Raw genomic sequence first — 12,397 nt, 5'->3', positions numbered from 1 at the left:
ACCAGATGTATAAGTAGTATATGTACAGCTTCCGTGAGACAAGGCGTGGCCTATTTCTCGGTGGTGGGGGTAAAAGCTGGCGCCAGTGTGTCAGGGATGGTGGAAGGGGGACCAGGGGGTTAGATTAGGGTGAGTCGAGAGTGGGGGAGGGTCCCGAAATGAAATGGTGAGGGGAATTTTGTAGGTATGGTAGAGGAGGGTAAAATATGGAATAAAAAATTATTAATATTGGGAGTGGGGGCGGTCGATGTGTCGCCCTCACAATAAATCGGGATGGAATTATTCAGGGCGATGTATGTATATTATTTTATTTCTTTTTATTGCATCGTTTTTTACGGCGTATAAACTTCGTTTCTTGCGGCATGAGCATTGTTTGGAAGTTCCGAGTCTCGACTGATGAGTGAGTCGAGAAGGAGTAGATGACGATGGAGGAGCTAAGGGTAGGGGGTAGTCGTCGGTTGCTGGCGTATAAGGGCGAGGGTAATTTATGCTATTGGTTCGTTTACTGGTCAGCTATGGATATTCACGGAGATTGGTTTTAACCTGAGGGTCTCTCCGCCTCGTCGCCTACATCGAGAATATGTGAATGCTAAATATGACCTGGAAAATTTAGGCGAAAAGGGAGCTACTGAACGTTAGGCGAAGGTGGGGAGCTAGCGGGAGAGGGTAGTCGTCATATGTCTTAGCGTGAGGAGTAAGGAAGATCTATTGGTTCGTTTAGTGGTCAGCTATGGTTATTCGCGGGGATTGGTTCTTTCCATAGCGCTCCCCGCATCGTCGCTTACGTCGAGAAGAGTAGAGGGGGAGACGTTACCGGAAAATTATGACGAAAAGATGTTTTCTGAAAGTTAGAAGAGCGAGATAGAGAGAGAGAGGCGAGAGCAGATCTAGATAGTTATGGGTATGCGGTGTTTGGTCTCGACTCCTTTGATTCTTATGTTGAGACGGGGGGGAGGGGAGGAAGAATATTATCCATGCGTGCGTCAGCATCGTGGAAATTTCTGAAATTTATCGAAGAATATAGATATGGATAAAAGAAGGAGACGCTTTTGAGGAAAAGAAAAGAAATAAACATGTTGCAGGATAAAATCTGCTATTTATTTATAATTACATATAATTACATATGTTCACAATATTATGAATTTGACGCGTGTTGCATCGCTTAATTTTTTATTATTCTTCGTACAATTTCGTGGAGATGAAACGATGTTAGCTCCAGAAAGAGAATGTCAAAGTACACGTCCAGAAAATCAAAATTCAGTAACTGCCTCTGGACATTTTTCTCGATCTCCTTGAGATTATTTCAGAGCGCGTTTTTCACCTCATCTAAATAGCGGTTGGGTAAATGTATTTCGATTTCCGCAATGAGAAATTCGACGTAATTGTGGACGAGATTAGTTAGCGAATATAGCTGTTTTCGCCGCGCGTCGATGCAACTCGCAATACTTTGGAGACTTTCGAACGTGATTTTCTGCATCGCTATCGACAGCGAGTGTCTTGCGTTTCTTCTTCGGTGGCTCCGTCGCTGTCGCGGAATCCGCCGTCGTGGCTTTCTCTTCTTCCGTTTCGCGATTACGCGTTACCATTATTGCACTTGAGCCGTAAGTGGTGGTGAAATAAATACTCGCGTTCTTTAGAATCAAGAGCTGTGGCGTAATTTTATTCAACTTCGCGCAAATAAGCATGCACGAAGTCAAATTCCTCTTGAAACTTCTGCCACGCTTCGAGTTCGAGGTAGATATAATCCGTCGAATTTCCGATTAGTTTTATCGTCGCTTCGTATCTCCCTGCGTCGTTTGCTTGCAGTCCCACTTGCACCCTCTTCGTATCCAAATTGTTTAAAGTGTATGTTGTAGACAGTAACATGTTACTCTTTCGATTAAAGTTTCGACCACTTGTGATGTCACTGCGGGTGTTATTACATCCGTTCTTCTCGATATTCTGCTTGTTAGCGGCCATTATATTTCTCACGACATTTGCTCCTCGAATAACCCGTGAATAATTTTAACAAACGTCGACTTTTCGTAACAACGAAACGTGACTATCGGAGCATTACCGACTATATGAAACCCGCGAGCGATCAAGAGCGGTTTTATAGGATCTCGAGAGTACGAAATATGCATAGAGGGAGGTAGTATACGCGTACCAAAAATGTTTATATAATAACATTTTTCAGTTACGCTTCTCTGGTGCGCTTTTCTAGGAAGTGTTTTTCTAGAATTTTCTAACGTCGGGGACAAATGCAGGGGGGCTTTAAGCGTGCTAGTTTATGGCGAACAACGATAATATTTTATACCGGATATTCAGCCTCCTTTGAATGTTAGTCATCACGACGTCGCTTCTCTTAGGCTTATTTTCATCTTACTGCATTTTCTTTTTTTTTTCTTAAACGCAACGGTTGCCGTAACTGTCGGCAATATTCTAACGGACGCTTCTAAACTCTCCTTTTTTGTATGTTTAGGCGCTCGCATTTTTGTCTCAGGCTTTTCCACGTACCTGATCGTTTCGTCATGTTTCTCAGGTTCAGGTTTGAAAAAAAAAAGCGAGCCTGGCAGGCGCGCGTGCAGGCGCCGTGCAGCCGCCGTGCACGTGTCGTCTGAGACGAAAGACACGCGCCAAAAAACAAGTATTCTCGCGTTCTAATGAAGCGGAGCGTATAAAAAAGGAGCGAGATATAAACAGGCATATTTGGAATATGTCGCGAATTAGCAGGCTATTGTAATTGCCGGCACAAGCGAAAAATAGTCAACAGTATTTCAGCCAGCGTCTTCTGAGTCAGCGCGAGGATTACCGTCAAAGATACGATCGGAATTCACTTTTTAACAAAAAGAGCGATTTTCCTAGAGGAAGCGCACCGTTACATACCCGTCGTATCATTCTTTTGTCGAATGGTCACGCATTCTCACACATCCTGTAGAAAAAACAACTTTGAAAACGCTTAATCCGTCGGGTCTTACTATTTACCTCAATATTTACCTCAATATTTACCTCAATATTTACTGAGCGTGTTTTCGACGATAAACCCTAATAATTTTAAAAATCCGCCCTTCTTTCTTGGGAGAATCGTTTTGTCCTAGGAGAGAGAGAGAGAGAGGAGTAAAATTTTGAGGGTATATATGCGAGGAGAAAACTTCGGTTTCGCATTTTCTACCGTCAGTTTTCTGCAAGTTACAATGTCGCGAGTGCGTACATTAGTGCGCGAGTTCATTGTTACGGCTTCAAACGCCGACGTGAGTATCGATAGCGTTCGATATTTGACGCGTATTTCCGCCAATGACGGAAAATTATAACATATTTTATCCTTTTGCATGCGCTTGTAGTAGCACGCTGCTAGCGCTTTTGTGTAAGTGTGAAAAATTTCGGGGTGATCCGAAATTAGTGAAAAAAATCCGTGAAAATCTAATATTTCGACGGGATTTTGAGGAGAACGTCGATAAGGTGTGGGGTATTATCGCCGACGCGATATCCTACAACGGATAAGTTAAATCATATCAATTTTATAGCGAAAACTAAAACTAAGTAATTTACGCGAATTTTTAGAATAATTATTGTTTTTATCGTTTTATAAGTCTGAGTCTCGTAGCCGTCGGTAGCAGTGGCGAGGAGGCGCTTGAGCTTCTTCCACGGGGTCGTAAACGCTTCACGGAGGAACCGGCTTACCCAAGTTAGGCGACTTCGCGTAAGTACAAATCGAGAGAGAGAGAGAGGAGTACTGGATTTAAGGCAGTTTATCGGGTAAATTACCTAACACCAATATAATATTTAAGCTGTAATAATGCTCAGACATCGGAAGCCAACTTATGGGATTCCGATAGCATCTGCAACGTGGAAACGCTTGTGAACGAGGTCGTCGTCGTCGCTGCTGAACCCACAGGTAAGGCGGTATAAATATTTATAAAATAACAAAAGTGTCATGTTAAAATCGATTCATGCGATATAAGTATAATTTTATTTTCAGAAAACAGCGAAAATGATACCGGCGCTAGTAAAACGCTAGACGCCGCCGCTGTCGGTGCGACGACGACGACGATGACGATGGCAACGTCGCCGTCGTCAATGACGTCGGCAACGACGTCCATGTCGACGAAGACAGCGTCGAGGGGAGTAACGAGGGAGAGGAACACGACGACGACAATGCCGAGGGCAATGGTGAAAACGTTCGCTGCTATCGAGAGCCGCTTTCTTCAGCAATATCAGGTAAGAACTTTTGCGTGTGAACCCACGCGGAATTCTCTAGATGTTTATTTTTATTTACGTTTAGTTTATTTACGTTCGAATTTAATCCAAATTGATTGTAAATGAAATTAGAACCAAATTACTCGCCGGTTAGCCACCATTCCAACGAAGGGGAAGATTGTATGCCACATATTCCCGACGCGGAAAGAGAAGTGGAATGGGAGAAAATACTGTGGGAGGGTAACGCAGAATCCCCCCGGAATTACGAATTTTTCCCGATTCCCCGGTATGGAGTTCTAGTCAGGAATTATTGTATTTCAATTTAACGCTGGAAGAGTAAATTCGAACGTGAGTTATAAGTTGGCTTAAAATATTAAATATTTTACAGAGCTCGCGTTTCTAATTATTTTGCGTTACTTTTTTTACAGTACAACAAGGAAGCACACGTGGCTCTCTCCTCCGAAATATAACCGGCGCGAGAGGAGTCTATGGAGGAAGAAGAAGAAGAAGAAGAAGAAGAAGAAGATGTTCTTCACGAGCGCGGTAATGTTAAGTATAATTATATTGAAATACGGGAGGAAAACGCGCGGCGGTTTAGAAATTTCTATATATTAGGACGAGAGGCTAGTATAAAAATTTTCTCACCCGTCGAAGGCACCGACATCGCTAAACATTTAGAAAAGGCGTTCCGCGAAATCTATTCTTACAACGTTAATTCCTCTAACGCGAGCGATTACGTGGGTCTGTCTTTCACCTCGACGGCTTTAACACGCGGGCCGGCCAGTTTGTCGTTTCGCCTGGTACGAGACTTGAATCACGAGGATATCTGGGACCTCGTAAGCTCGGTAGCGCAGAGCGCCGGGCGTCACGATATCGCGGAACGTTTTTTAATAACGGTGTACAATGTCGGGATGCCTTCGGGCCGAGGGGGAAAATCGAATTAAGATAATCCCGCTCGGCGGTTATAAGGGTGTCAACGCGCAATCGCGTAAAGCGTTGCAATGGTTATTGCTGATAGAACATGAGTTTGGACGCACGATAATTTACGCGGGGAGAGATCGGGAACAGCGTTTATCGGAAGGCTTGCTCGTCGACGGATATTATGAGACGGAGAATCCCCGGCAGCGTCACGTGCTGCAGTTTCACGGCTGTTTTTGGCACGGATGTCCCGAGTGTTTTCGCGTGAACTGCGACAGACCGCTCTCAACCGTCGCGCGAGGATACGATCGAAGCGCGTTACGAGCGCACACTCGCGACGACGTATCGTCTTAGAAAACGGGGGTACGTCGTTACGGAAAAGTGGAAGTGTATCTTCGATCGGGAGCTGGCGAAAATCGCGAGATACGCGAATTTGTTGAGAATCATCCCATGTTGAGAAACAATCCCCTCGAACCTCGCGAGGCGTTCTACGACGGGCGTACGGAAAATATTGTCACGTGGTACGAAGTTACGGGTACGGAGAAGATACGCTACGTGGACGTGTGTTCTTTGTACCCGTATGTGCTGAAGACGGGTGCTTTTCCGCTCGGTCATCCGGACATTTACGTGGGTGAGGAGTGTTGTGCCTTAATCAGAGCAGGCCCCGATTTTAACTTTGACGTCATAGAAGGCTTCGTACGTTGTAGAGTACTCGCGCCGCGTGATCTCTTCCATCCGGTACTCCCTTATCGCGTGAACGGAAAATTGCTATTCGCGCTTTGTCGCAACTGCTGCGAGACATTTTCTCAGACCGCGTGTACGCACGACGACTCTGCCGATTGCGAATTCGAAGACGCGTGGGTGTCTTGCGAGTTACGCAAAGCTATCGAGAAAGGTTATCGCGTCACAAGCGTGAACGAAACATGGAGCTACGAAATTACGCGATACGATCCGGTTACGCGGCGGGGGGATTGTTCGCCGAGTATATCAACTACTTTCTGCAGAAAGCAAGAGGCCAGCGGATAGCCGAACGAATGCGCGAATGACGAAGGCGGCAAGGAACGGTATCTGCGCGAATACGAGAAAGTCGAGGGTATTGTTCTCAATAGGGCGAATATCTCCCCGAATCCAGGCTTGCGCTCGGTCGCGAAGCTCTGTCTCAATTCCTTCTGGGGTAAATTCGGCCAACGGTCCAATCTACCGAATACCGAGATCGTTAAAACGTGGGAGAGTTTTACGGCTCTGCTCACGAGCCCGGAGCACGAAATAACAAATGTATTGCCCGTAAACGACGAAGTGATATATGTTTCGTGGCGAATGAGGCGAGAAGCCATCACTCCGTCTCCGCTGACCAGCGTCATGATAGCCGCTTACACCACGGCGTTAGCCCGATTAAAGCTATATTCGTATTTAGAAAAGTTAGATCGTCGCGTGTTATATTACGATACCGATTCGTGCATATATTTGAACACCGGTGATCCCGACGAGTACGAGCCGCGTACGGGAAATTTTTTGGGCGATATGACGGACGAACTCGAGAGTCACGGCCCGAGTAGCTACATCGAGACATTCGTAACCGCCAGTCCGAAATTTTACGCTTACGTCGTTCGCATGGGCGAAGGACGCGCATGAGAAATTTGCAAAGTGAAGGAGATAACCATGAATTTTAAAAATTTTTGCGTGCTTAATTTTAGTTCCATTAAGTCATTGTTACTAGCCGACGAAAAGTTAAAGAGGGGAGAAAAGACGGGTGAGGATAAAACCGTGATAAAACTGCGATTTAGCGCAATTCGACGCACCGTATTTCACGACATCGTCACAAGAGACGAGACAAAGTCCTGCATGCCAGTATTATTAAAGCGTAGTTTTAACGACAACGGATACTCCGTACCGTACGGTTACGTTTCCAGCGAATAGCGATATATATCTCTCTCTCTCATTTGTTTCACTTATTTGCAGTGTAAGATTTTAAAATTATTCCTAGGGTAAGAAAAATGTAAAAACTATAAAATATAAGAAAAATGTAAAAACTGCGAAATATACGTAATATACACGCCTGTTTACTCCTCCTGTAAAAAAATCTAAATTTTACGCACTATACTTTAAAAATAAGGATTTTTATATGCAACGAAGACGAATGTAAAAAATAAAAACTTTTTAAATCAATTTTGTTCTTACATATACTCACATTTCCTCCACTCCTTCTACCCCTCCAGCCCCCCTCCAGCCCCCCCTCCCTAGACTTTAAGCGAGCGAGCGAAACAATTTTGAATTTCTTGCGCGACGTTTAAGTGCGACGGATAGAACTTTCAAACAAGAGGATAAAATATCCCGGCTGAGCGTGAACCGAGAAATATCGTTTGTTCCAACGCGATAAGCTCAACAATCGCGGTTCTAGCGCTGGGGGAGGGGGGATGCAAGCTGTATCTTTCCCCCAGCGCTAAATAAGCTTTTGCGCGTCGCGTGAGGAAGCACGCTCACGACGGCGCGAACCGCGCCGTGCCGTGGGAAAGAGCTCACTGAGGCGCGCGCGTCCCCGCGGATGTACGCTGACGCAGAGCGCCGTGGCCGCCGCGTGAATTCCCCGCATGGGTTTGCTAGCCCACAGTCACGCGATTCGAGATATAAATCCACGCTTGCGAGCCGGTCTTTTTTCATTCCCAGAGTCGCGCGCGGAGACCGTTTGTTCGCGCGACATTCGTTTGTTCGCGCGACCGTTTGTTCGCTGGAGGCATACTTGGACATCGATCGTTTGCGGTCCGACGGGATGCGGTAAAACGATCTTCGTGAAGACTTTTCTTCGCCATTTGTCCGTCATGTCCGACGTCCGTTTCAAAAGAATTTTGTTTTATTACGCGAAGTGGCAGGAGGTCTATCGTCAAATGCAGCACGAAGTGGATTTGTTGTACCGCCGCGAAAAGTCCGGGGCGGCATCGTGCGACATGGGAAAGCGCGCGGGGGGAAATATAATCGAGTTTCGCGAGGGTTTACCCCGCCCCGATGATTACTCGCACGATCCGCTTTGCGCGAAATTAATGATAATCGACGATCTTATAAGGGAATCGTCCTCGTGCGACGTGATTGTGGATTTGTTCACAAAAGGTAGTCATCACAAGAACCTCAGCGTTATACTGATTTCTCAAAATCTCTTTCATCAAGGCCGCGGACAGCGGGATATTTCTCTCAACAGTAATTACATCGTGGTATTCAAAAATCCTCGCGATCGCGCACAAATTTACCACTTGGCGGGTCAAGTTTATCCGGATGATCCGAAGTTTCTGGAAGAGACGTACCACGACGCTACTTCGCGGCCGCACGGATATTTGCTGCTCGATTTGAAACAGTCCACTCCCGACGAATATCGATTTCGAGCGTGCATCTTCCCCACGGCTAACGCGCATTATGTTTACGTCCTACGTAGATCTTCGGGAAATCACGTATCTCTGCACGCCCGAATCGCGACAGTCGCGTCTTCGCGATGACATCGAAACGCGGGAGTAGCGATAAAGCGACGAGTCGCTCCATCGGCCAGAAAAACATCTGCCTTCTGAAAGCATTGTGCTATTTAACGAAGAAAGAGCGGACCTCCTTATTATGCTGCACAGGTAACGATTTCATCGCCTGTATCGGTGAATGCGCTTTCAACACACTCAGAGGTAACGTAGCGCTCGACCAGCGGGAAAAAAATCGTTTGTCCAGGTACAAAGCTGCGCTGCGGAATATCGCGAGTAAACGCACTAATTTGAAAGCCAAAAGGAAAATTATCGCGCAAAGAAGAGGATTCTTGCCTTACCTGATCGGGCCTACACTCGATGCTATTCTATCAAGCGTTATCGGTAGACCGCGAAATTAATTAAATCGAACGCTCGCGCGGATGAATCATGGAAAGAGCGAGAAAGATGGTTTTGGTTTCTGCGGAAAATCTCGCGAGAATGCAGCAGCAGCAGCAGCAGAAGCAGCAGCAGCAGCAGCTACAGCAACAACAACAACAACAACCCGCTGTGTTTCCCGCCGTTTCGGCGAATAACGACGCGGGATCCGGTGAAAATACCGTACGCATCCCGGGAACCGTTTTGTCGCGACTCGACGCCGAGATGAGACGAATTCTCGACTCAACGATGCCGGATTGCGAGAAATGGGAATTGTACAGAGAGGTGCTTCAACGTTACCTGCATTTTTTCCGAGAAGAAGAAAAAAATCAACAAACACGCGAAAATGCGGACGTTAGCAATGACGGCGACGATGCCGAAAACAATCGTCCCGAAGATGACGGAAACGACAACGTTCTCGATGACGAACCGGAGCCCGATCGTCGTCATCGTGAGAGAGAGAGACGAGGGAAGCGGAGGAGGACGCACCGACGGAGGCGCGTATCGATGAAGATAACGCGAGCGCATTGAGCCGCCCCGTCGGCGAAGCCCCCCGTCTAGGACGCCGCGGCGAGCAGAAAAGCATCAAAGGAATACTGGATAAAATCCCAAAAAGTTATCGTGGTAAAGCGCGCAAGCTGTTGCGACATTTATGCGATGTGGCGGTGCCCGTTAGAATAAGCTGGGACAGACAAGGGGTCGAGAATAGATGGAAACGTTTTAAAGGGAATGAACATCGCCGAACTTGTGAACGATGCGGTACGCAAGAAAAAAAACCTTAAAAGGACGGGAAAAGGCCGATTCGCTCGACTATTGCGCGATTAGCTACTCCACCCGAATTCGTGGGAAATCGCGAATTACGAGAGGAGAACATTCGTCAGATTTTCACCTAAGAATCGCCTTTGCGCGATTACGTTTCTATTCCCGATAATTTAGCGGCACGTAGTAGCACCCCTATTCCAAGAGCAAGAGCGCGAGTGGATAAACGCGCGTTCGATGAAGCATCGCTTGAAGATGAGCGCGACGATGAGGGATACTCGACGTTTATATCCGGCGACGGTAACAAGAACATAACCCACGTGAGTGGCCGCGATTCCAAACTCGCGAGGAAGAGGCGATTGTTAAATTGGAATCTCAGAGAACCTTTGAACAGTAACGCGTATATCCTCGAAGGTCCGTCGTCGTCGTCGCGTAAAAACGTAACTTTTCCCGGGACAAAGGTGGCGGCCGGTAAACGCAGATCCGGTGAGACATCGTTTGAAGAGAAACAGGACAACGAGGTGTTTATATCCAGTAACAACAAGAAGAATAAAACGCGCGTGAGTGACAGAGATTCTAAGTTCACAAGGAAGAGACGATTGTTGGATTGGAACCTTTTGGAATGACGGGACTGGAAAAATTATACTATAATCCCGCGCACTATGCGGGGTACTCAGCCGTGGAAAATCTTTCGCGCGCCGCCGAGTCGGATTTCAATCGAAACGAAATTATTAGTTAGCTCGAGTCACAAGACGCGTACACGCTGCACAGACCGATACGCAAATTTCCTCGCTTACATTACAACGTAACGAATATCGACGACGTGTGGGAGGCTGATTTGATTGAGCTTCGCAATCTCAAGAACTACAACGATGACTACTGCTACTTGCTCACGATTATCGATGTGCTCAGCAAATACGTCTGGGTGGAAGCGATACGTGACAAAACAGGTATTAGCGTGACGGCAGCACTCCGATGCGTGCTCTCGAGGAGCGAGGGGCAGCTACCTGTGTATCTACAGATAGACAAGGGAAAAGAATTCCTCGCGCGTCCCTTTCAAAACTTTTTGAAATAAAAGGGCATACGTTTTTGCGTAACTCCAAATCCTGATGTCAAAACCGCCGTAATCGAGCGCTTTAATAGAACGCTCAAGGGACGAATGTGGCGTTATTTTACTCATCGGAATACGCATCGTTACATCGATATTTTGCAGAGTATCGTGCGCGCCTACAATCACACCCGTCATTCCGCCACTTTGATGCAGCCGGCGAGTGTTACGTTGGAAAACGCTCGCATCGCACGCGAAAATACGAAACGACGATACGAGCGCAAAGAGGGAGCTCGTAAACGAAAGGCAATAAATACGCGGTGAGCGATCTGGTGCGAGTCAGTAGGGCAAAAAACATTTTCGAGAAAGAATACGAGGCGAATTGTAGCGAGGAAATATTTCAAATTCATCGCGTTTTCGCGTGGCAAAAGCCGAGAGTATACGAATTGAGTGATCTATCGGGTGAAGTTATAGACGGAATATTCTACGAACAGGAACTAGCGAGGGTGAGCAAAAATTTGCGAGAAAAGGAGTTTATCGTCGACAAAGTGATAAAAAGCAGGGGTCGCGGCGCCGGTAAGGAATTGCTAGTTAGCTGGCGAGGATACCTCTCTAAATTTAATTCGTGGATGTCCGCTTTGAATCTGAAATCGCTCGGGCATAATGCGAGAACAATTTCTCATGATTCTACCTAGCAACATCAGCATGCGATACTTTCCGAAAAATACGACCACGTCGTTTATCACGGAATTACCTCAACGAGTGGATTTGCGCGGTCAATGGGAAGTCGCGCTCACCGAGATTCAGTTTCCCTACAGTTTTTTGCACATACAAGCTGGAAAGGAGGGCCGACTCGTCTTCGTCAATATCAAGGAGCACGAGCCGAAGAAAACTGTCGAGATCGAAACCGCCTGCATAACCCCCGGCGTTTACCGCGATCAACCGGATTTGATGTCAGCCTTAAACAGCGTCTGTGCGCAGATCGGTGCGCACATCGTTTGGCGGGTGGATTTCCGATACGGTGGCAGAGTCTTTATGAGTCTCAAGTGCGACAAAAAACAATGCACCATAGTGTAAAATTCTCCGACAAGCTCGGTCGTATGCTAGGGTTCGATACGCACAAAAAACGCGCAGAACTAAAATATCCTGAGGTGGCGAATATCGAATCCATATTGCGCTATCCCGATTCGAAATCTGCACGGAGCACACGCGAAGTTAACGAGGAATTATTTTACATGATTTCGTCGACAACGCGTGAACTCGCGTCCGACGCACCGAGTAGCATCGCGCGAGGTATTCCCGATAAACTCTTCGTTTATTGTGACATCTGCAAGCCTTATGTAACGGGGATGTCTCTTCCCCTCTTCTTCGAGTGGTCCCGGTCGAGCACTCGCTCGACAGGCACATTTTTTGTTGTAACGCCACAAAGAATTTTGCACACGCGAATTACATCCCTCTATGCTTGACTTGTTTTCGAACGATAGAAATAAATATAAGAGATCAAACGGGTGAGAGCATATCATTCGAATTTGGGACGCTGACGGTGACCTTGCACTTTAGGCGCTGCGATTAAAGAGAATTTGATATTATAACGCGATATGAGTCATTACCAGGAATATTACGAGGC

The 12,397-nt window shown here is 46.6% G+C and overlaps 1 protein-coding gene across 2 annotated transcripts; it reads left to right on the top strand.

Annotated features, from left to right (window-relative positions):
* Window positions 1–3,722: 3,722 nt before the first annotated feature.
* LOC116853413 lies at window positions 3,723–7,073 on the top strand. Of its 2 annotated transcripts, none has more exons than XM_032834485.1 (2): window positions 3,723–4,197; window positions 4,605–4,734. In XM_032834485.1, exons 1-2 carry the CDS (start codon window positions 4,030–4,032, stop codon window positions 4,644–4,646), a joined length of 210 nt encoding a protein of 69 aa, XP_032690376.1. In that variant the 5' UTR covers window positions 3,723–4,029; the 3' UTR covers window positions 4,647–4,734. The 2 variants fall into 2 exon arrangements, with proteins under 2 accessions (XP_032690376.1, XP_032690375.1); XM_032834484.1 differs by lacking the exon at window positions 3,723–4,197 and adding an exon at window positions 4,441–4,524 and having other exon boundaries at window positions 4,605–7,073.
* The last annotated feature ends 5,324 nt before the right edge of the window (window positions 7,074–12,397 follow it).

The sequence above is a fragment of the Odontomachus brunneus genome, unplaced genomic scaffold (genome assembly GCF_010583005.1).
Source record: "Odontomachus brunneus isolate Ranch 3 - 2012 unplaced genomic scaffold, Obru_v1 Obru_scaffold_318, whole genome shotgun sequence".
NCBI classification, from domain to species: Eukaryota; Metazoa; Arthropoda; class Insecta; order Hymenoptera; family Formicidae; genus Odontomachus; species Odontomachus brunneus.
Note: the sequence above shows the minus strand (reverse complement) of the source record. Positions and strands in the feature narration are given on the sequence as shown.

Coding starts and splice junctions, on each gene's coding strand:
- LOC116853413 (XM_032834484.1), top strand. CDS start 5,545: ATGTTGAGAAACAATCCCCTCGAACCTCGCGAGGCGTTCTACGACGGG.